General features: G+C 39.6%; 1 protein-coding gene across 2 annotated transcripts in view; it reads right to left on the reverse strand.

Moving 5' to 3' along the window:
* Positions 1–12,369: 12,369 nt before the first annotated feature.
* CDH6 (cadherin 6) overlaps positions 12,370–20,711 on the reverse strand; it is a 154,999-nt gene continuing 146,657 nt past the window's right edge. For both annotated transcript variants that reach the window (XM_006067800.4, XM_044932728.2), the window contains exon 12: positions 12,370–18,379. In XM_006067800.4, coding sequence (XP_006067862.1) covers positions 17,889–18,379 — 491 coding nt within the window. In that variant the 3' untranslated portion in view covers positions 12,370–17,888. The remainder of the gene's footprint in view (positions 18,380–20,711) is intronic.

Genomic DNA, 20,711 nt, shown 5'->3' on the forward strand with positions numbered 1-20,711 from the left:
ATGGCACCCCACTCCAGTACTCTTGCCTGGAAAATCCATGGATGGAGGAGCCTGGTAGGCTCCAGTCCATGGGGTCACTAAGAGTTGGACACGACTGAGCGGCTTCACTTTCACTTTCATGCACTGGAGAAGGAAATGGCAACCCACTCCAGTATTCTTGCCTGGAGAATCCCAGGGACAGAGGAGACTGGTGGGCTGCCGTCCATGGGGTTGCACAGAGTCGGACACGACTGAAGCGACTTAGCAGCAGCAGCAGTGCTGGGTTTTTGTTGCTTCCTGGGTTTTCTATAGTTGGGGTTAGCAGGGGCTACTCTCTAGTTACAGTGCATAGGTTCTCCATTGCAGTGGCTTCTCTGGTTGCAGAGATGGGCTCTAGGTGCACAGGCTTCAGTCATTATGGCTTGTGGGCTCAGTTGCCCCTCAGCATGTGGAATCTTCCTGGACCAGAGATCGAACCCATGAATGCTGCATCAGCAGGCAGACTCAATCACTGGACCACCAGGGAAGTCCCTGGCTTCCATTTTAGAATAAAGTCCCAACCCTTTAAAACGTCTTACATAACTTGTCACCGCCTTGTCCACACTCTCCTCTTTTATATCTCACCATATCATTTCGAATTGTGGTTCTGAAGAAGATTCTTGAGAGTCCCTTGGGCTGCAAGGAGATCAAACCAGTCAATCTGAAGGAAATCAACCTTGAATATTCATTGGAAGGACTGATGCTGAAGCTGAAGCTCTAATACTTTGGCCGCTTGATGCCAAGAGCCAACTCACTGAGAAAGACCCTGTTGCTGGGAAAGATAGAGGGCAGGAGGAGAAAGGGGTGACAAAGGATGAAATAGTTGGACAGTATTACTGACTCTATGGACATGAGTTTGAGCAAACTCTGGGAGATAGTAAAGGACAGGGAAATGTGGCATGCTGCCTTCCATGGGGTCGCGAAGGACTTAGCAACTGAACAAAAATAACACATATCCCCTGCCCATCCCACTTTACTATGCTTCAATCACACCAAACTTTTAGTGTTATCTAAATGGACTATGGTCTCTGCCACTTTTAAGTTTTCTCATTGACTCTTCATTTTGTTTGGGTGTTCTTTCTCTCATCTCATGCCTGACAATTTTTCACCGTTTAACATAACCATTTATTCCACTCAGAAGACATGATTTGTATCCACATTCCTCCTCCCTCCATACTTTTATCATAGCACTTTATTAAAATGGCTTATTTAATTATTTGGTGTTTTTTTCTGCCAGACTATAAACCCCAAGTGTCTGTCATGTTTAAAGTTGTAATCTCAAACATCTATCACCATAAATATTTTTTCATATTCACTGATGGATGAATTTAGAAGGTGAAAGGAGGATAAATGAGTAGCAACTTACTTAGCAGAATGGAGAGACTGAAGCCTAATTTCTAGCGTGGGGTGGGAATGCAATAAGAAGCAAGCTGATTCATAATGCAACACTCAGGCAAGGTCAAGGCATGGAGCTGCCAGGTACTTGATTGCCAGGGGTGGGGGGTGGCTGGAAGAAGAAGATTGACTGTAAATCTGCATCAGGAGCAGTTAGTCTCCAGATCTTCTTTCCTACTCTGCACATCCAGCTGTTTTTTTTTTTTTTTTCCCCCCACTACTCTTTCTCCATCCCAGCAGAAGGTAAGAGGTTTACTCTCTAGAAATGCTTAATCAGAGAGATCCTGTGCTCAGGAACAAGAGGTACAGTTGAGGGCAGGGGTAAGAGCTGTACCTTAAAGGTAAATTACATGAAAATCTCTATTCTGAACATTGAAATTCCTCTAGATTCTTCCTTGTAGAAAGGTTTCTAAATACTGACAGCCAGGACTGGACTTCCAGGGAAGAAACTGGAGGCTCCTTCTCAGTGGAAACTGACGGACTCAAGACCAAATATTCATGAATGCTGTCATTTGAGTGTACCGGTGAAATCATCAGTTTCCTTCAAGCATGAAATAGGGAAGACCACCAGTTGACACTTAGGCCTTCTAATCAGCTTTTCAGTTGTTGTTGTTTAGTCGCTAAGATGTGTTCAACTCTTGCAAGCCCATGGACTGTAGCCCACCAGGCTTCTCTGTCCCTGGGATTTCCCAGGCAAGAATACTGGAGTGGGTTGCCATTTCCTTCTCCAAGGGATCTTCCTGGCCCAGGGATCAAACCCACATCTCCTCCATTTGCAGGCAGCTATTTTACCACTGAACTAGCTTTTCAGCACCTCACTATTAACTAGGAACAGATGGCTAAGGATTGACAGACATTTGAGGAAGATGTCTAATGTGGAAGACAAAGACCGAAGCAAGCAGAAAAGAAAAAAAAAATAGAGATAAACAATCAGGAATAGAAGAAAACATTTAAAAAAATCCATTCATGACATTAGAGAGATCGACAGTTTCTAGACAGATACTCTAAGCAAAAGAGAATTGATGGATTACCTTACAGGATTGAGAGGAATTTAAAATTCACATCAGGAAGATTGTGGCTGAATTATGACAGGTATATAGAAAGCTAAGCAAATTTTAAAAAGAGGCAATTACTAACTTCAGGGAAAAACAAAGTTGAGTAGAAAGGAAGTGAAATCACAGTACAGTGTCAGGCTCAACTGTGAGTAATATTTATATAGAGTAATAAGGTAAACTCTTCATCACTAGTTGTGCTATAACTATATGGGAAAGATGTGAGAAAAGTGAGCATGTGTGTGTGTGTGTTTGCATGTGTGTGCACGTGGTGGTGTTGTAGTAAATCTAATCCTTTCTCTCCAAATGGGAAGCCAATTGACAATGTTCAGAATCTTAAACCCAAGAAATAGCAGTATGAAGTTGAACTATCTGAAATTGCTGATGTTAACCACTTTTCACCTTAAAAAATAGTAAGTTGTTATGATTCAACCTAATGTAAGCATTGTTTAGAAAATGCTCCTTGGAAGAAAGGCTATGACAAACCTAGACATTATATTAAAAAGCAGAGACATCACTTTGCCAACAAAGGTCTGTATAATCAAAGCTATGATTTTTCCAATAGTCATGTATGGATGTGAGAGTTGGACCATAAAGAAAACTAAGTGCCCAAAATTGATATTTTCAAACTGTGGTGCTGGAGAAGACTCTTGAGAGTCCCTTGGACAGCAAGGAGATCAAACCAGTCAATCCTAAAGGAAATCAAGCCTGCATATTCATTGGAAGGACTGATGCTGAAGGTGAGCTCCAACACTTTGGCCACCTGATGCCAAAAGCTGACTCATTGGAAAGTATCCTGATGCTGGGTAAGACTGAGGGCAGGAGGAGAAGAGGGTGACAGAGGATGAGATGGTTGGATGGCATCTTCGATTCAGTGGACATGAGTTTTAGCAAACTCTGGGAGATAGTGAAGGACAGGGAAGCCTGGCATGCTGCAGTCCATGGGGTTGCAAAGAGTCAGACTCGACTGAGCGACTGAACAACAACAACAAAGAAATATGGAAGTAAATACAGCTATCTGAAAGAGTTGAAGGGTATTACCTCTGGGTGAGTGAGGGAGGGTTGAGAGGGGAGTTTTTGCCATAAGTTTATAGAACTATCAATATTAGGCATTCTAGATTACATACATATATTGACTTAATAAAAATTAAAATTAATAAAGGGATGAATAAGTGGCTTACTTCCAAATTATCTAAGTGAAAAGACCCCATTTTACAAGGAAGAATGATTAACAGCATTAATTGATCTGACTGTGCTCACCTTTTCTCCGTTAAGGATTTTTACCTTTTAAAAAATGACTATTAGGAGAGCTTTCTCTGAAAAGACAAAAATAGTATGTTCTAATAGCTCATTTAGAACTTTAATTGGAAATTTGGTTGTGTCTTCTTCCAATTAAGCTAATTGAAGTGGAACTTGGATTGGGCCCTGGGAGAGGAGGAGTTCCCCAGCTGAGGCTCACAGAATAACAGCTGACTTTAAAAAGAGAAATACAAGCTAATGCTTAGGAAGACCGGAGAATTGACTCTATAGGGATTTCAATTATTTACTTATTGACTGACACATGCAGGGAAAGTAGCCAGAAAAGTTCTGAAAAAAAAAAAAAAAGATGGAAGAGTGAAGAGCTACACCTGAGGTTTTAAATGAATGTGTATGAATGACTCCTGGTATTTTAATTGGAAACTTGCAAACTTTTCTAGGGAGGACACCTGTTTTAATCCTTTTATCATTTGTTAGACAAGTACATTCATTGCAGTCAATAAGCAAAGGAAAGTTGGGAGGCACGAGCAAAACTATTACAGCTTCCATCCATCCTCACTCTTTTTAGAACCTGCTTTGCTAGTCAAAGAGTTTTACCCAAAGTTCCTTGAGCATGCCTTGCCTTTCTTACCTCAACAGTGTTGCTCTGTCTCAAACTCTGCTGTGCATAAAAATCACTGGGTAATGTGCTATAAATGCAGATTCCTGGTCCTGTCTTTAGTTTCTCTATGGCATCTTTTAATACATTACCCATAGTACACACAGTGCCTATTTATGCTCTCAGATGAGCTGTGGCCCCCAAAAGCCTAAATTTTTGTTAAAAAGGGCTTTAAAATAGAGAAGGAATTTGGAAAAATAGAATCAATGAAAGTCTAATAGTATATATAACAATGTCATGTAAACTAGTGAATTGCAACTTGATTCACATCTTCAAGGGCTTCCTTGGTGGTTACATCTTCAACGTTAAGTGTGGGTATAATTTAAAAACAAACAAATCAAAAAAATGGGCAAGGAACCTAAATAGACATTTCTCTAACGAAGACATACAGATGGCCAAGAAACACCTGAAAAGATGCTCAACATTACTAATTATTAGAGAAATTCAAATCAAAACTACATGTCTTTGCTATTGTAAACAGTGCTGCAATGAACACTGGGGTACATGTATCCTTTGCTACTGCTGCTAAGTCACTTCAGTCGTGTCCAACTCTGTGCGATCCCATAGATGGCAGCCCACCAGGCTCCCCCGTCCCTGGGATTCTCCAGGCAAGAACACTGGAGTGGGTTGCCATTTCCTTCTCCAATGCAGGAAAGTGAAAAGTGAAAGTGAAGTCTCTCAGTTGTGTCCGACTCTTCGCAACCGCATGGACTACAGCCTACCAGGCTCTTTCGTCCATGGGATTTTCCAGGCAAGAGTATTGGAGTGGGGTGCCATTGCCTTCTCTGCATGTATCCTTTAGGACCATGTTTTTCTCTGGGTATATGCCCAGGAGTGGGATTGCATTGCAGGTCTATTTGCAATATCTAGGGCATGGGAGAAACCCAGGGCATGGGATGAAGTTAAATGTCCATCAAAGGAGGCACGGATAAAGAGGATGTGGTAAATATATACAATAGAATATTGTGTGTGTGTGCACACTCATGGGCACTAAGTTGTGTCTGACTCTGCAACTGCATGGATTGTAGCCCACCAGGCTCCTCTGTCCATGGAATTTTCCAGGCAAGAATACTGGAAATACAGGAGACATGAGACATGGGTTCAATCCCTGGGTTGGGAAGATCCCCTGGAGGATGGCACAGCAGTCCACTCCAGTACTCTTGCCTGGAGAATCCCATGGACAGCGGAGCCTGGTAGGCTGCAGTCAATGGGGTCGCTGAGTTGAACACGACTGAGCGACTTCACTTTCACTTTTCACTTTCCTGCATTGGAGAAGGAAATGGCAACCCACTCCAGTGTTCTTGTCTGGAGAATCCCATGGACAGCGGAGCCTGGAAGTTGCCATTTTTACTCCAGGTGATCTTCCCAACCCAGGGACCAAACCTACATCTCTGGAGTCTCCTGCATTGGCAGGCAGAATCTTTACCACTGGGCCATCTGGGAAGCCCAGTGGATATATGTATTCAAATTCATATAAGTGATTTACTTTGCTACACACCTGAAACTAATATAACATTGTAAATCAACTATACCTCAATGTAATTTTTTAGTGTGGGTATACTTTAATGTTTAATATAATGCGAACTTCAGAAAGCCTACAGCCTATGGAGTACATAAAACAGCTCTGGTTATTCCTGGAGTGGACCAGTGAACTTGCACTTTAGAGCAACTGAATTTCAGTGACAGTTGTAGATTCTAGCATTCCTGCTGGGGCCCAGCTCACGTCTTAATGCCAAAATCAATCTGCCCCTCAACCTTTTCTCACTTGAGATATCATTTGAATCTTGGTGTCATTTGGCTAAATTCTTTTAAGGTAGATACAGATCTTTGGATCCAAAGGAAACCAGTCTGAATCATGTTATTGTTTTTTCAATACAAGTTATTTGTTAAACATATATTTGATTGTGATCTGATTTTTGTAACTTTGCAAGATTTTTTTGTATAATGTTTTCACGAATCAGAAAATACTTAGTCATGATCTAGATTTATGATAAAGGAAAAATATATTTTATAAATAAAGCAGGTAGTAAAGTTCTCATCACATGAGATGTTTAGAAATCATTGAAGACTGGCTCAATTTTATATACTATTATATTTTAATACTATCATGAATACTTTTTATAATGCTTGTGATAGTAAAGCATAGGAAAAACACTGTTATAAATTAGCATTCAATTTGACACAGTGACATTCAGAGGTAACTTTCAGCGCTTTCTGAACCTTGGCCAAAGCCATAAGTCAGGAAAGAATCAGGTGTCTTTCTTAAGCTTTTGATCCTGACCTTCTGAGGATAAGAAATGACAATAACATAAAAAGCAGTTCTGATCAATAAACTTCAGCTTCCCCATTTTGTGATAGGTAGGCAAACAGACAGGGAGGGTTAAGAGAATTATCATATTTTTTTCTGGAATCCATCTACTCCCCCTAACTCCCTTAGCAGATGAGCTTTAAGCTTTGACTATGCCTCATCTTTCTCCTGACCCCCACTCTTGAAGGTTACCTTGACCCCTTAGAACTTGGCTGCAGTATTACAGTATGGAAAATTACTGTTATTGCAGTATCAGTATTACAGTATGGAAAGAAATCTAAATGACTAAAAGCTGAGCTTCTGTTGCTCACAGGAATCAAGGTTCAAAATAGAGATGAAGTTCAGTTATTGTCTAGTCTCTAAGTCATGTCTGACTCTTGTTCAGTTACAGAAAAGTATGAAAAGTACTTTACTTTTAGTTTGTAAACAAAGATTTGTAGCTACCACTCTGGTACATGGATACCACCTAACTGAGTAGGTGGATTTTCCAGAGATAAAGCAGACACCAGGCTACTGCTGTGGGTGTATGTCTGTGTGTGCTAAATCACTTCAGTCATGTCCGACTCTTTGGGACCCCATGGGCTCCTCTGTCCATGAGATTCTCCAGGCAAGAATACTGGAGTGGGTTGTCATGCCCTCCTTCAAGAGATCTTCCTAACCCAGGGACCAAACCCATGTCTTATGTCTCCTGTATTGGCAGGCAGGTTCTTTACCAGTAGCACCTTCCGGGGAGCCCATTGGGGTGGGTACTTGGATTTAATGAATGCTTCTGGATAGAGCAAGTCTCCTTTGTCCCTCTAAACTCATGAAATCTGAATTGCAACAGGAAGTCCTAATTCTTTTCCTTCTCTCCCACCTCCTGAAGGACATGCGGACCCTACAGAAGGTTAACCACAATTTCATTGTGTGAATTATCATTACTGTAAGGATGATTATTATATAAACAACTAGAGTTTTGGCAACCTTGGGAGGAATTTATATTTATTGGGACAATTGTTCTTTGGAAACACTGACCCAGTGGTGTTTTATGGTAGGAATCAATTGAGTAATTGGGTCAGCAGGCAGAATTTTGCTTTTCAAGTTTTTTTTCCTTCGTGGAGCATTTGGGTTGATGTTATAGAGAGGAATGTCTCTAAGTTTGAAGCCATCAGTGGATTCCAACCTTATCTGAATTTATATAAAGGAAAAAGGAAGCCTTTTCTTTTCTGCCAATAAGTATTTATCTCAAATGGATGGGGTTGGACTATCCATAAAAAGGAGGAAATGGGTGATTTAGTGGTGTGATTGCAGAGCCTGAGTTTAAAGAATTAAGTTTAATTCTAATTCCTGTGATGCGACCTAAGGACAAATAGCCCCACTTTGTTGTGAAATGGGGATGATACAGCCTAGTGTACAGGGCTTTTGTGAGAGTTATATTAAGTCATATATATAGTAGTTATTTCTAAAGTGCTACATAAAAGTAAGGCAGTATTATCAGGCAGCTAGGCAAACTTAAAAGCTTTAATAAAACCTATCCTTTACTGACTATAAGAAGACATTTTCTTACCAATGTGCAAACAAGACATTCACTGTTAAAAGTTAAGTTTTTGAGACTAAATGGTTCAGGAAGCAATAAAGATGATCTAATATGTCAAGGGAGTCATTTTGAAAAAGAAATAAGTATTTTATAGACAGAAGTAAGAGACAATCTACTTCTTTTAAAGAACCATATCTATTCATAGCATATTTAGAAAAGTGTTGAATTCAGGAATATTAGACCAGAAAAGTGATCTAAAGAATCAAGGTGTCATTCCATATGAAATGTTTAGTCAAGCAAACCAAGATTAATAATGGGAGATTAAATCATGGCAGTCCTTGAAGGAAGGGTGTGCACAGAGCAGGGTGTGTGTCTTTTTTATTCCTATATTCCTATCACCTTGATCAATGCCTGGCTCACTCTGTGTGAGTGTTTGTGTCTTAGTTGCTCAGTTGTGTCTTACTCTTTGCGACCCCATGGGCTGTAGTCCTCCAGACTCCCCTGTCCCTGGGATTCTCCAGGCAAGAATACTGGAGTGAGTAGCCACTTCCTTCTCCAGGGGGTCTTCCCAACCCAGGGATTAAACCCAGGTCTCCTGCACTGCAGGCAGATTCTTTACCATCTGACCCACCAGAGAAGCCTGCCTGGCCCATTGTAGAGTCTCAAATAATTTTTGCAGAATGAATGTAAAGGCTCATGAGTATCACTATATAGGCTTCCCAGGTGGTGCAGTTGGTAAAGAATCCACCTGCCAATGCAGGAGATGTGGGTTCGATTGCTGGGTCGGGAAGATCCCCTGGAGAAGGAAATGGCTACCCACACCAGTATTCTTGCCTGCAAAATCCCATGGACAGAGGAGCCTGGCAGGGTACAGTCCATGAGGTTGCAAAATACTTGGACATGACTGAGCATGCACACACAGTATCACTATAGGGAGATGCATCAACAAGGCTGAAATTAACATCTGAATTGTTGAAAAAGGTACATGCTTGTTTGTTCAGATTTATGAAATAAAGATGTGAGCTAATTATAATGACAAGCTGAGCCCTTTCGGCTTCCTTAATTCTTCTGAATTTTTTACAACTTCAAGACCAGAAAGCTCTTCCTAAATGTCAGTGGTGAGTAGTCAAAAAAACTTAGAACTGTAACAAAAAAAAGCAAGTTTTTACTAGAGAGCTTAATTTCTAAGGTTTGTGATAGCAAATAGGTCAACATTGTTCTATTGTTGATAGCTGCTGGGGCATTTCTGTTAGAGATGCATAAGGCTAGAAATCCATGAGTCAATTCATTAGCAATGCCTACCATGGGCATTAGACTTAAGGATGGCAGACAAGCACCTCTTACAAGGTTTTTCAACTTGAAGGTTGAATTTAAAAATGATTTAGTTCTCTGACTAGGGATTGAACCATGACAACGAAAGCACTGAGTCCTAACCACTGGACTGCCAAATAATTCCCTATAAATGACTTCCTACCTGCTCTTCTGATAACACACTCAAGATTATTATGGATATGATTGAGGATGAAATGGGTTGGATGGCATCACTGATGTGATGGATATGATCTTGGGCAAACTCCAGGAGATGGTGAGGGACAAGGAAGCCTGGTGTGCTGCAGTCCATGGGGTCTGGAAGAGTTGGACATGACTTTGAAACTGAATAACAACATTACTTTGCCAACAAAGGTCCGTCTCGTCAAGGCTATGGTTTTTCCAGTGGTCATGTATGGATGCGAGATTTGGACTGTGAAGAAAGCTGAGTGCCGAAGAATTGATGCTTTTGAACTGTGGTGTTGGAGAAGACTCTTGAGAGTCCCTTGAACTACAAGGAGATCCAACCAGTCCATCCTAAAGGAGATCAGTCCTGGGTGTTCTTTGGAAGGAATGATGCTAAAGCTGAAACTCCAATACTTTGGCCACCTCATGTGAAGAGTTGACTCATTGGAAAAGACTCTGATGCTGGGAGGGATTGGGGACAGAAGGAGAAGGGGACGACAGAGGATGACATGGTGGGATGGCATCACCGACTCGATGGACGTGAATTTGAATGAACTCCGGGAGATGGTTATGGACAGGGAGGCTGATGTGCTGCGATTCATGGGGTCGCAAAGAGTCGGACACGACTGAGTGACTGAACTGAACTGAACTGAACAACATAACTGGGGCAGAGATTGGGAAAGATACTGCAAGCTTGACAGAGACTGACTTTAAATGTGGCAGATACGTGTAAATGTGCTGACCAGATTCACATGTGCTCATCTTTCTACATCTCCCAGCCTCTGTCCAGTGAGTCTGGGGCTATATGATTGAGATGTGAGCAGAAGTAGTCTAAGACAGTATGCCCCGCCCTTAGGAACAGCTCATATGATTATCTAGCTTGCTCTCTTCCCCACCACATTAGACCTTGGAGGCAGCATGCTCCAGATGATGTAGCTACAAGAGTGAGGCACACATTTTCTAGAGGTGCTGGAGTTTGTCTATTGTGGCAGCTAGAATAAATTACTATAAATATCATTATGGGAAGTAGTTTGCTAAGACGATGGGTTAGGGCTTAGTCCCACTGAATGTTTGCAGCAATCTGCTTCCTCAGCTGGTTCCTTGAGAAAGCACATTGCCCTTCCTGCCTATGTTACTGTTAGGTCAGGAGATTTTCCTAGATACTGCAGACTATGCTTGCCTTCGGCTGGCCCAGAGCTGGGGAGGGGTGGGAGTGGCTTGGCTTTAGTCTACCATGCAGACTTCTGTACAACATGCATATCCTTCAACAAGTGTATTTCTGATAGCATCATTCCTTTCCATGGTTTTCTGCTTCTCACCAAGTCATCTTTAAACCAAATGTCAATAAACAAAAACGTAGAGAAACAAGAAAAGCCTGCTGCTATGACGCTTGTGATCCTCTGTGTTCTGGTGACATGTAAATTTTCCCAACCTAGTTTTCTTCAGGTGGAGAAGGAAATGGCAACCCACTCCAGGATGGAGGAGCCTGGTGGGCTGCTATCCATAGGGTTACACAGAGTCGGACACGACTGAAGCAACTTAGCATGCATGCATGCACTGGAGAAGGAAATGGCAAACCCACTCCAGTATTCTTGCCTGGAGAATCCCAGGGACAGAGGAGCCTGGTGGGCTGCCGTCTATGGGGTCGCACAGAGTTGGACACGACTGAAGCGACTTAGCAGCAGTAGCAGCAGTTTCCTTCAGGAAACCTCAGCTGAGATCAATGGCATTGGTTAAACAGCCCTCTCTTTTCTCTCTTTTTCCTGTTATTTTTTCTCATTTCTTATCTCCCATGATGTCAATCCCACTTACTCCTAAACCTCCCCCTGACTTCTCTACCTGGGCAGAAAGAGTTTCTCCATCCTATGAAGATTTTCATATATACCTCTCTGAAGATGTCTCCATGTCGCCTTCTCGTAGGTACCCTAATGATGAATTTATGGCAGCCCTTCCTCCTAGACCATGAGCTTCTGGAGAGACGGGAAAAATATATTTGGCTTATTGTTGAATATTCCATAGCACACAGTGGCAGGCCTACTGTATATCGAGCAAATGATTGAATACATGGAAATTTCCTTTGCAAGGCTATGAATTCAATTCTCCCCATTAAAAAATTATGAAACTGCCTCTGTAGAAATAGGAGGCAGATTAAAAAAGAACAAGCATGTAAAATATTATACTTCTGAATATGCTAAAAACATTTTATTTACTCATGGTATCAGAATGCTGAAAGGATTTTATTCTTAGTCCCCTCTGGTGTGACTCTTGCTGTTTCTTTTTAAAATCAGAAATCTGTAGACAATCGTTTTTATGTGACTGAAATAAAGGATGGAGATATGGGATGGGCAAAAGTATAGAACTGTCTTTTTTTATCTAAAGCAATTTCCATGAAGGTGAACGAGTTTCTTTGTAATACAGTAATTTTATAAGTAATAGTAGAGTTCTTGATGTCCCAGCAGTAAGAAGTCTGCAGGATTGTGCCAATGATACATGTTGCTGATTGGGAGAAGCTATTGTTTACAAGCGAATTATCATAGAGTAAGTTGGCTTTAGTTAGCTCTCTCAGAGGTTAAAACAGCAGATTTGGAAGGATAAAGTGTGCATCAGTATGTACATTTAAAAGATCTCTGATTACAAACAATAGTTTGAGAGAATTGAAAAAAAAAACAAGTTAGAAAAAAAAACAGTTTATTAAGTAATATCATATAAATAACTTGTTACAAAAATTGATTTGCAAAAGGCATATTTACTCTTTGTGAGAAATCACTTTTTAAATTGCATTCTTTTTAAATGTATACTTCCAAGAAAACAAAGGAAAAATAAAAGAAGCCGTTTCAAGGAGCGTGTATTTGCCATTTGACTACAACGAATGGTCCCCCACACTGCGCTAAAAAGGTAATTGTCTCAACCCCATTCTTCTAATACAGAAAAGTTTCTCATGTAATCTGTGAAGTTATGAAAAATCTCCCAAGCTGGAAATGTGGATGAAAGCTGAGCAGTGATTGTTTCCACCAGGTGTTCTCGTTGGCAGAGACACGAGCGACACCAAGAAAACCATATGAACTGAGGACTCCAGGCGGTAAATCTTCGAGGGTGGCATCAGCTTCAATTTATACTTGGGAGTATTTTTAATTAAAAACAATCAATACCAAAAAGCTTTTATTTGGGGGATTTTAAATCACACATCACAGTAGGAGACTGCCAAATTGCCTTAGCTTGATACTACTGAAGACGCCCGTAGCATTTATTATAAATCCTATTCTTACGCAGTTTACTTTCAAAGCAAGGAAAATAATCACAGAATAGTACAGTGGTTTGAAAGTGCTCCTATGTTTCTCCCGAACAGATCATTTTTACGTTTGCTACACAGCATTCCTCCTGAACGCCTAGTAATTCTATGCATATGGATTCCTTAATAAACACTAAACTAATAGATCATAGAAAACTAAAAGCTTATAGTAGGTGCCTCTAGACATATTTACATAAATAGTGTAGTCTTGCAAGAAAGACCAAGATCTCATTATAGTGGAATGCTTTTTCCACAACGCTGGGTCCATGCCTCATTTGTCAAATTAACCCCATTTGAAGAGAAATTTGAGTTTGTGGTCCATGGGTTTTTAAAAAAACGGAATTAAGCAACTTGTAAAAGCTCTTTCGAAATTAATCTAATAACCCAGTGGCTCTTCGGCTAAGTGCCTGGTCCTGTCTGAAATACAGTGGGTAATAGGCTTTGTTTCCATTTGACCTCCTTTCGGCACTTTCATCTGCTGGCTCTGTTGGGCAAACGTTTCCCCCAAATTAAAAACTGAAAATGCATCATAAATAAGGTATTACCAAATGGGGAGGAGATTAAAGATTGTCTCAGCAATGCTTAAATTAAATTGACGATGCAGAGACCATAAACTCCTGGCTTTAAAAATGAACTATTTCTTTATTAACTTTTAACAAGTGTGTGAGTCCAAGGCATTTCTCTGCGTGTTAAATATGGTCAGGGTCTAATATTTTTTAGTAGAGAATTATCCCTTTAGAAAATTGTTCCATAAAGATGCCAAAGGGATATTAAAAATGCTGTAACCGTAAGAATCATTGAACTTTTAGGGAGACCATACTGTAATTTTGTATCCTTTACAAAAGAAAGCTGCTTGTCAGACCTTAGGAAATAGTTCATTTTCTGGAAGACCCACACACTAACTCTTAATCTTTCCACTCTTATAATCTGATAAAGGAGTCTTGGTTGTAGTGTTAATGTACACATAGTAGACAGCTTAGAGTTTTCATCTCCTGTCATAATTAAAAAAGATTTTGTCTATATAAAAACAAAAAAAGAATAAAATTACACTAAAATGATTCTTTTCAGAGGATACCTTTCAAAATAGTGGAGATCATGACTTTCTAGTGTTTTTCCAAAGTAATTACAGCTTCAACACTAGTTACTATGACAAAATACTTTGTTGGTTAGTTCAGTTCCTGAGGAAAATGAGTTTAGTTGTACCTGCTTTAAACATTTAGTTTGGGCTCAGGAATTAGCTTTCTCTTTCCTTTCAAACTGCATACTTTTAAAAAAATGGTCCTCAAGTGTATAAAATTGAGGAATGCCCAATTCGTAGTTTATACATGATTATCACCAATGAAATAATCATTTCAAGGCAAAGCATTTGATATAAGGTATTGCTCAGCAAATCAAACATCTCAAATCTATGTATTACTTAACTATCTAAATTTAAAAATTACCTAAAATGAAAGTAATGAAAGCCTTCTAAAGTTAATTTGGATCTGTAAAATTTGGCTGCTTCAAAGGTAGAGATTCAACTTATAAGAGCTCTTGTACAACTTTTTGGGAGCTGAAAATGAATATCAAACCAAAATTTTTATACAGAGAATTGAATCAGCAGATTTTATTCCATCTGAAAATGGAGTCAATTTGTATCCAAATTTGTATCCAAACCTTTATGCGTCTAAACTGTAAAGCTAAGAAAGTTCTTACAAAAACATATATTTTCTGGGCCCAGATCCCCTCTCTCATGGCTCTGCGGAACCATTTTCAATTCTCCTTTTCATTTTTTGATTCAGTTTTTTATTTGGGAATGAAAATTTTCCAGGTCTTTCAGAAGAACATGCCATGAAGTGGAGGGGCTTTAAATTTATGCACAATAGATTAATGTTTTTAAAATTTCAGCTTATTCTAGGAAATATCTCAGTGATTTGAAGAAACTTTCCCTTTTGAATCAGAGGGTGAAAAATAATGTGAGAAGGGCTTCCAAGTCCTTGAAACAACCCACAAAAGCAATTTCCCTATATTTAATGAACTTAGGTTCTTTGTGATTAAAGCAAATATTAAAACTTTACCTCTCTCCAATCTCCTTCCCTCTTTCTCATGGCAAACAGCTAATACCAGGACAGAGACAATGTGAAAATTGAACTGAAAACTAATGCTTTCTCCAGTAATCATTCATGTCTGACCTGGGTCCTCGACCTGATAACTTAGTGGAAGGAAGTGCAACCAGCACAGAATGATGAAACTATGGCTCTTATTGTTTCCATGATGTCAGACAGCCTTCATTTTAGGAAAATATCATTCAACCTTGACATTTATAGGACCCTAATGCAAAATATTCAGCTCCAGTCTCAATTTATTCTCTTTCTTAGAGATTCACCTCATCATCAGGTTTTGTGGTAAGAGATTTAATAGTTATTTAAATATTTAGTCATTTTTAACCTGTTCTTGGTATAACTGTAGAAGATACCTTCCAATAACACCTCAGAAATCCCACTACAGAACTTCTTACTTTCACTTATATGAGGAGAATGTAAATTTTACCCCTAAACTTTGAAGTTGCTGGCATCAACCCGCAGACATTCCAATTAATGCCAAAAGTTCAAAAGGAAGACTTCTGATGATATTTTTCTTTTTACAGGACTATCTCTCTTGATATAATTTATTACATAACATGAAACGTGAGGATAGAGAGCTCTTTTTACAGTAAGTTGTGAGATTAAGGTGCTGTTCTATTGCTATAAGTAACTAGTTTTTATTAATTAACTTTACTAAGCTATCTTTTTTCAACACTTACCTGTGACTATGATATATACTGATTCTTTACAGTGAAGCCCTCCTGTAGTATTTTGTTTGCATTCTTCTCTGTGTGTGTGTGTCTGTGTGTGTATGAAGAACTAGAAAAGAGAACCTTGTAAGCAAGAAATGGTCCAAGCATAAAATACTTGTTAGTATACAGGGAAGTCCATCCATTCAGGAAACACAAGGAATAATATGGTTGTAACAATTTTTCACTGTAATTGGGTAGCCCCCAAAGACTATATTTCTCTTATTTTAAAGATGCTGTCTTTACTTCCTGGGTAATACATCTATTTAAAACTTAACAAAACAACAGTGTGTTTCCAAATAGAAAATATGTGTTGATATGACATTATCCCCAAATGGAAATGACACTAAGATTACCTGCAGAAAATTAACATTAACTGAAAATAAATCCCTAAGACTACTAATGGAAGTCAGCATATTCTTAAGTACATATTATATACATATAGAACCTGTTTTTGTTTTTTTTTAAGTTTTCAAAACGATGTTTTCATTACAGTACTTTGGAAATTTCTGATGACTGCACAATGTAAGATTCTAATGACAAAAATCATTAGAACAGCGTATGAAATAAATGATTTGAACCTGCCAAAAGGATTAGTTCAGTTCAGTTGGGTCCTCTGGATAATAACTATGATGCTAATTGCATAATTAGAGAAATAATGGATTCGATGGATTGTACATTACTTTTCTGTTTGTAGTTTGAGACCATTACTTTATCATTAGTTCAAAGACAAGGATGGCAGTGTTGCCATGGAAACAAAGCTAAAAACAATGAAAAATTTTAATGCTTTTGAAAGACAACTATCATTTTAATTACAATCTTAAACACCCTTGTTGTAGGGAATCCAAGTTTTCCTTTTGAGAGCGTCTTCCAAACATATGTAGGTTTTCATCATGATTTCAATATTCATCTATATCACATTATATAAATATATGGATATTTTCGAATGTGAAGGACAGGGTGTCAAGTTCAAGTGTGACTGGCTCTTACCTCCCCATTTAACTCTGAGAGAGGGATCTGAGTTTTATTTAATCTACTTTTACTAATGCAACTTATTTGTGTAAGAAGTATCTGAAGCATATGAGTTATTGTACTTCACACTGCTACTTTCAAGTATATTAGAATAATACTGACAACTACAGACAAGGAGTTAAACTTTGTCCCAGAAAAGTTCCTTCAAGAACTTTTTAAATGATTAGACTTATTTGTAATTAGCCTACTGATGGCTGAAATAATTCCAAGTGATCCATGATACATTTGGTAAACCAAACTTTAAAATATGCTAAATATTTCCTTTGTTAACATCTATTAGCTATTTTTCCTTTCCCTTTATATGATGCAACAGCAAACTTTTGCATGTCTTATGAACCAGGGGCAAGGAATGAGGTCGTATTAAGATTTTTTTTTTGGTTGTTTTTTTTGAACATTAGCATTTAATTGGCATCATTTCCTAAAGAGGAAGGAGAATCTCAAAACACTGGTGGATCTGATGTTTTGAATAATCATTGGTGCTGGAAAAAGATTATGAAGGACAAACAGGATGGGCAAATATCATTTTAAATTCTTTGTGACAGAAACACACACCCATATATAGTTCATCATCTCCTTGTGAGCTGATACACCAGGAACAATGGTTCCTCCCTCATTTCTTCTACTAAAACTGTATTTTTATCATTAAAGCACAATCCCTCATCCCATTAGCGTGTGAAGTGTACAGAGCAGTCAGCTGACCTGAGTCAATGCAATGCAGTGTTGTAAGAGACCAGGCCAGTGGAACTGAGCTGTGTTTGACTTGCCCTAAGAGTACAGGGGAAAAGAAGACGACCCATCCTCTCCTGCAGCCCAGCGCCTGTTGGGCAGACATGGTTAACAGGATGCACTAAAAAATAAACATTTGCCTCTCAGAAGCTCATAAAAGTGTACTAGAAAAAAGTCTCTAACATTGGATCCACACGGACTGCAGCCATTTACTTTTGGAACGGATAGAACAGAGGACCCTTCACGGAGCAGTGGATAAATAGAAAGAAATAGCCACTTCACATCTTTCAGTGTCGTATTGAAAAATGAAAAAAAAAGGCAACATATCATATTAGGAGTCCTTGTCACTGTCCACCCCTCCGTACATATCCGCGAGCTTTTTGAACCGAGGCCCCCAGTCACTAAGGTAATCGTAGTCTTGGTCTCCATCCGTGGTCACCGACTCGAGCGAGCTGAGCGAATCGGCCACCGAGCCGGCGCCCTCATAGGCGTAGGTGGCCAGGGAGTCGTAGGGCGGGGCGGTGGGGTCCGTGTCATTCTCCTTTAACCTTTGGTTAATGAAATCTCGGACGTCGGTGTTATCACGGGCTGCTGGAGTCCGTCGGGGTAGGAAAAGGGCTTCGGGCACAATGTCCCTGCGCAATTTGCTGTCCTCTATGGCTTCGGGATTTCTCAGGGTGCCGATATCAAAGGCCTGGGTGTCCTCCTCTCCTCCTCCTTCGTCGTTGTAACTGACAATGTTGTCTCTGATGTCCTCTTTGGAAATGATCAAAGGTTCTTTTTTCCGCTGCCGCCTGAGAGCTGCGAACAACACCACTGTCACTGGAAGCAGAAACAAAACAGCAAGGGAAGGAAAAGTTAATTTGCCGCCCAATTAACATCAGGAAGAAACACAAAGTGAAGTTTTCAAAGTTCTCCGCGAAACTACTCTTGTTTAAGGTTGCACTTGCTTCCGCACCTGATCAAATCAGGGCCCTCCCCCTCTCCCTCAATGGAGTAACTAGATAATATTTGAAAGAAAGTTTTTAAGAATTTAACTAGAGGATAAAACACCTTCATGTTTTGTCAGTAGTTCCTTTGTGCTTTGAAATGGCAGACTAGTTTCAAGATAAGGGAAAAAATAATAATAAAAAAGCTCAACCACAGTAAGAGTACTGCAAAAAGAGTGAAAATTATGCTGAACACCTGAAATGCTCTGAAACTGCTTATAAGCACAAGGCTGGCACCTTCAGGGATGTGTTGAAGGGTTTGCATAACTCCACTTCTAAAATAACTTTTGCACTGATGCCTTCTTTTTTCTTTTTTTCCCCAAGAAAAGTGTAAAGTTAGTTTAAAGCCCAAAGTAGAGATGTGAATGTTTGCATACCTTTCTTACATATAAGTACAGATAATATCTGGAGAGACCCAGATACAATTCAGAAAGCCATTTTGGACTTCAAGATCAGCCAGTTTGAAGGGAACAGGTAATAGTACACATGCCAGATTATTTGTGCTTAGGCTAAACAAAACAAACATATTTCTGTGGGAACTTAAAACAGAAACTCTTTCAGAGTTTCATGTTCTGTAAGTTTGTTGACCGGAATGTTTGTTCTTTTGATTTTTCCTAATTCAAATTAGAGGCAAAGCAAGAACTGTATTTAAATAGCTCCTGATGTTTCTTCACAGCTGGTTGGGAAGAACACAGCTGGCTACCTGTAAAGAGACACATCTACGAATGAACATATGGATGAGAAAGTAAAAACGTAGTGACAGCTTAGAGAGAAAACAGTCACCTGGGGCAGAAAATGCATTGTTAACCTGGGTTTGTCCAGGGCAGATTAGTACCAGTAATATCTCTTTACTCCTTCATCCATAACATGGTCCAGTTTTTATGAGCCATGAAAATTGAATTATCACAATAACAATTACAGAGTAATGGCCTTTGGTAGAGGTGCATCTCTACCCATATAATAATGGATATATGCACACCCAGGTGTCTATATATTTAACATTTCAGATGTTAATGGTATTAATAATTGGTTACCTGTTGAGACAGTCCTATGTGCCAAGCACTGTGCTAAGTGCTTTACATACAGAATCTAATTGAATTATCATAATGAGCTTGACAAAGTAGGTACCACCATTATAACTCCATTTTACATAAGGAAATTGTGGTTTAGAGATGTGGTGTGTGCAAATAATTGAAATCCAGGTCAGGCAGACTAAAAAGCTTGTACACTTAATTACCATGCTTTGAAGCATGTTTGGATTATAGACTCTTTCACAAGGATATGCAGTTCTGCTGTTTTCAAGCATGTGGTTGAAATGTAAACATTCTCTTTTGCTGCCAGAGAGTATCCTGGTGCCTCATGTATTCATTTCATTCATGGTATGTATTTTTTGTTTATTCAACAAGTATTTATTTATTGCCAACTCTGTGCCAGGTGGAGTTCTAGGTAGTATTAATGAAAAAATTGATCAAGAGTCTTGTCTGAATAAGGTAGGCAGAGGTGGTGGTGGTGGTAGTGGTGGATGGATGGAGACAGAAAAAAACAATGTGTACAATAAATAAGGAAATTATTAGAAGATGATAAGTGCAATATATATAAGAAAACATGAGGCAGAGTAAGGAGGATGGGAAGGACTTCTGTATATGTTTGAGGGGCTGCATATATTTTTGTGTGTTTGGGGGCAGGGAGTGCATCATTAAGGAAGTAACATTTGAGCAAATAGATGAGGAGTTATCCAGGGTGCTATCTGGAGGAGAGGACAGAGCTAGGAGCAAGGCCATGGAGTGGGGTGTGTTTGGAGTGTGTGAGGTGTGGGGTTGGTGGGGAGAGAGGAGTAGGAAGGGCCATGTCAGGTGGGGCTGTGGATGCTCCATATGCCTTCGCTTTACCCTGGGGGTCCAAGTGGTTGGAAAATTGCAGGGTTTTGGGTGGAAAGATGCTCTTAATCTACCTTTTTGTAAAAAAAAGTTTTATTTGGTTATGCCAAGCCTTAGTTGCAGCATGCGGGATCTTCAGTCTTCGTTGTGGCATGTGGTATCTTTAGTTGCGGTATCTTTACTTGTGGCTTGCAAACTCTTAGTTGAGGCATGTGGGGTCTAGTTCCCTGACCAGGGATTGAACCTGGGTCCTCTGTATTGGGAGCATGAAGTCTTAGCCACTGGACC

Source organism: Bubalus bubalis, chromosome 19 (assembly GCF_019923935.1).
Source record: "Bubalus bubalis isolate 160015118507 breed Murrah chromosome 19, NDDB_SH_1, whole genome shotgun sequence".
NCBI lineage: Eukaryota > Metazoa > Chordata > Mammalia > Artiodactyla > Bovidae > Bubalus > Bubalus bubalis.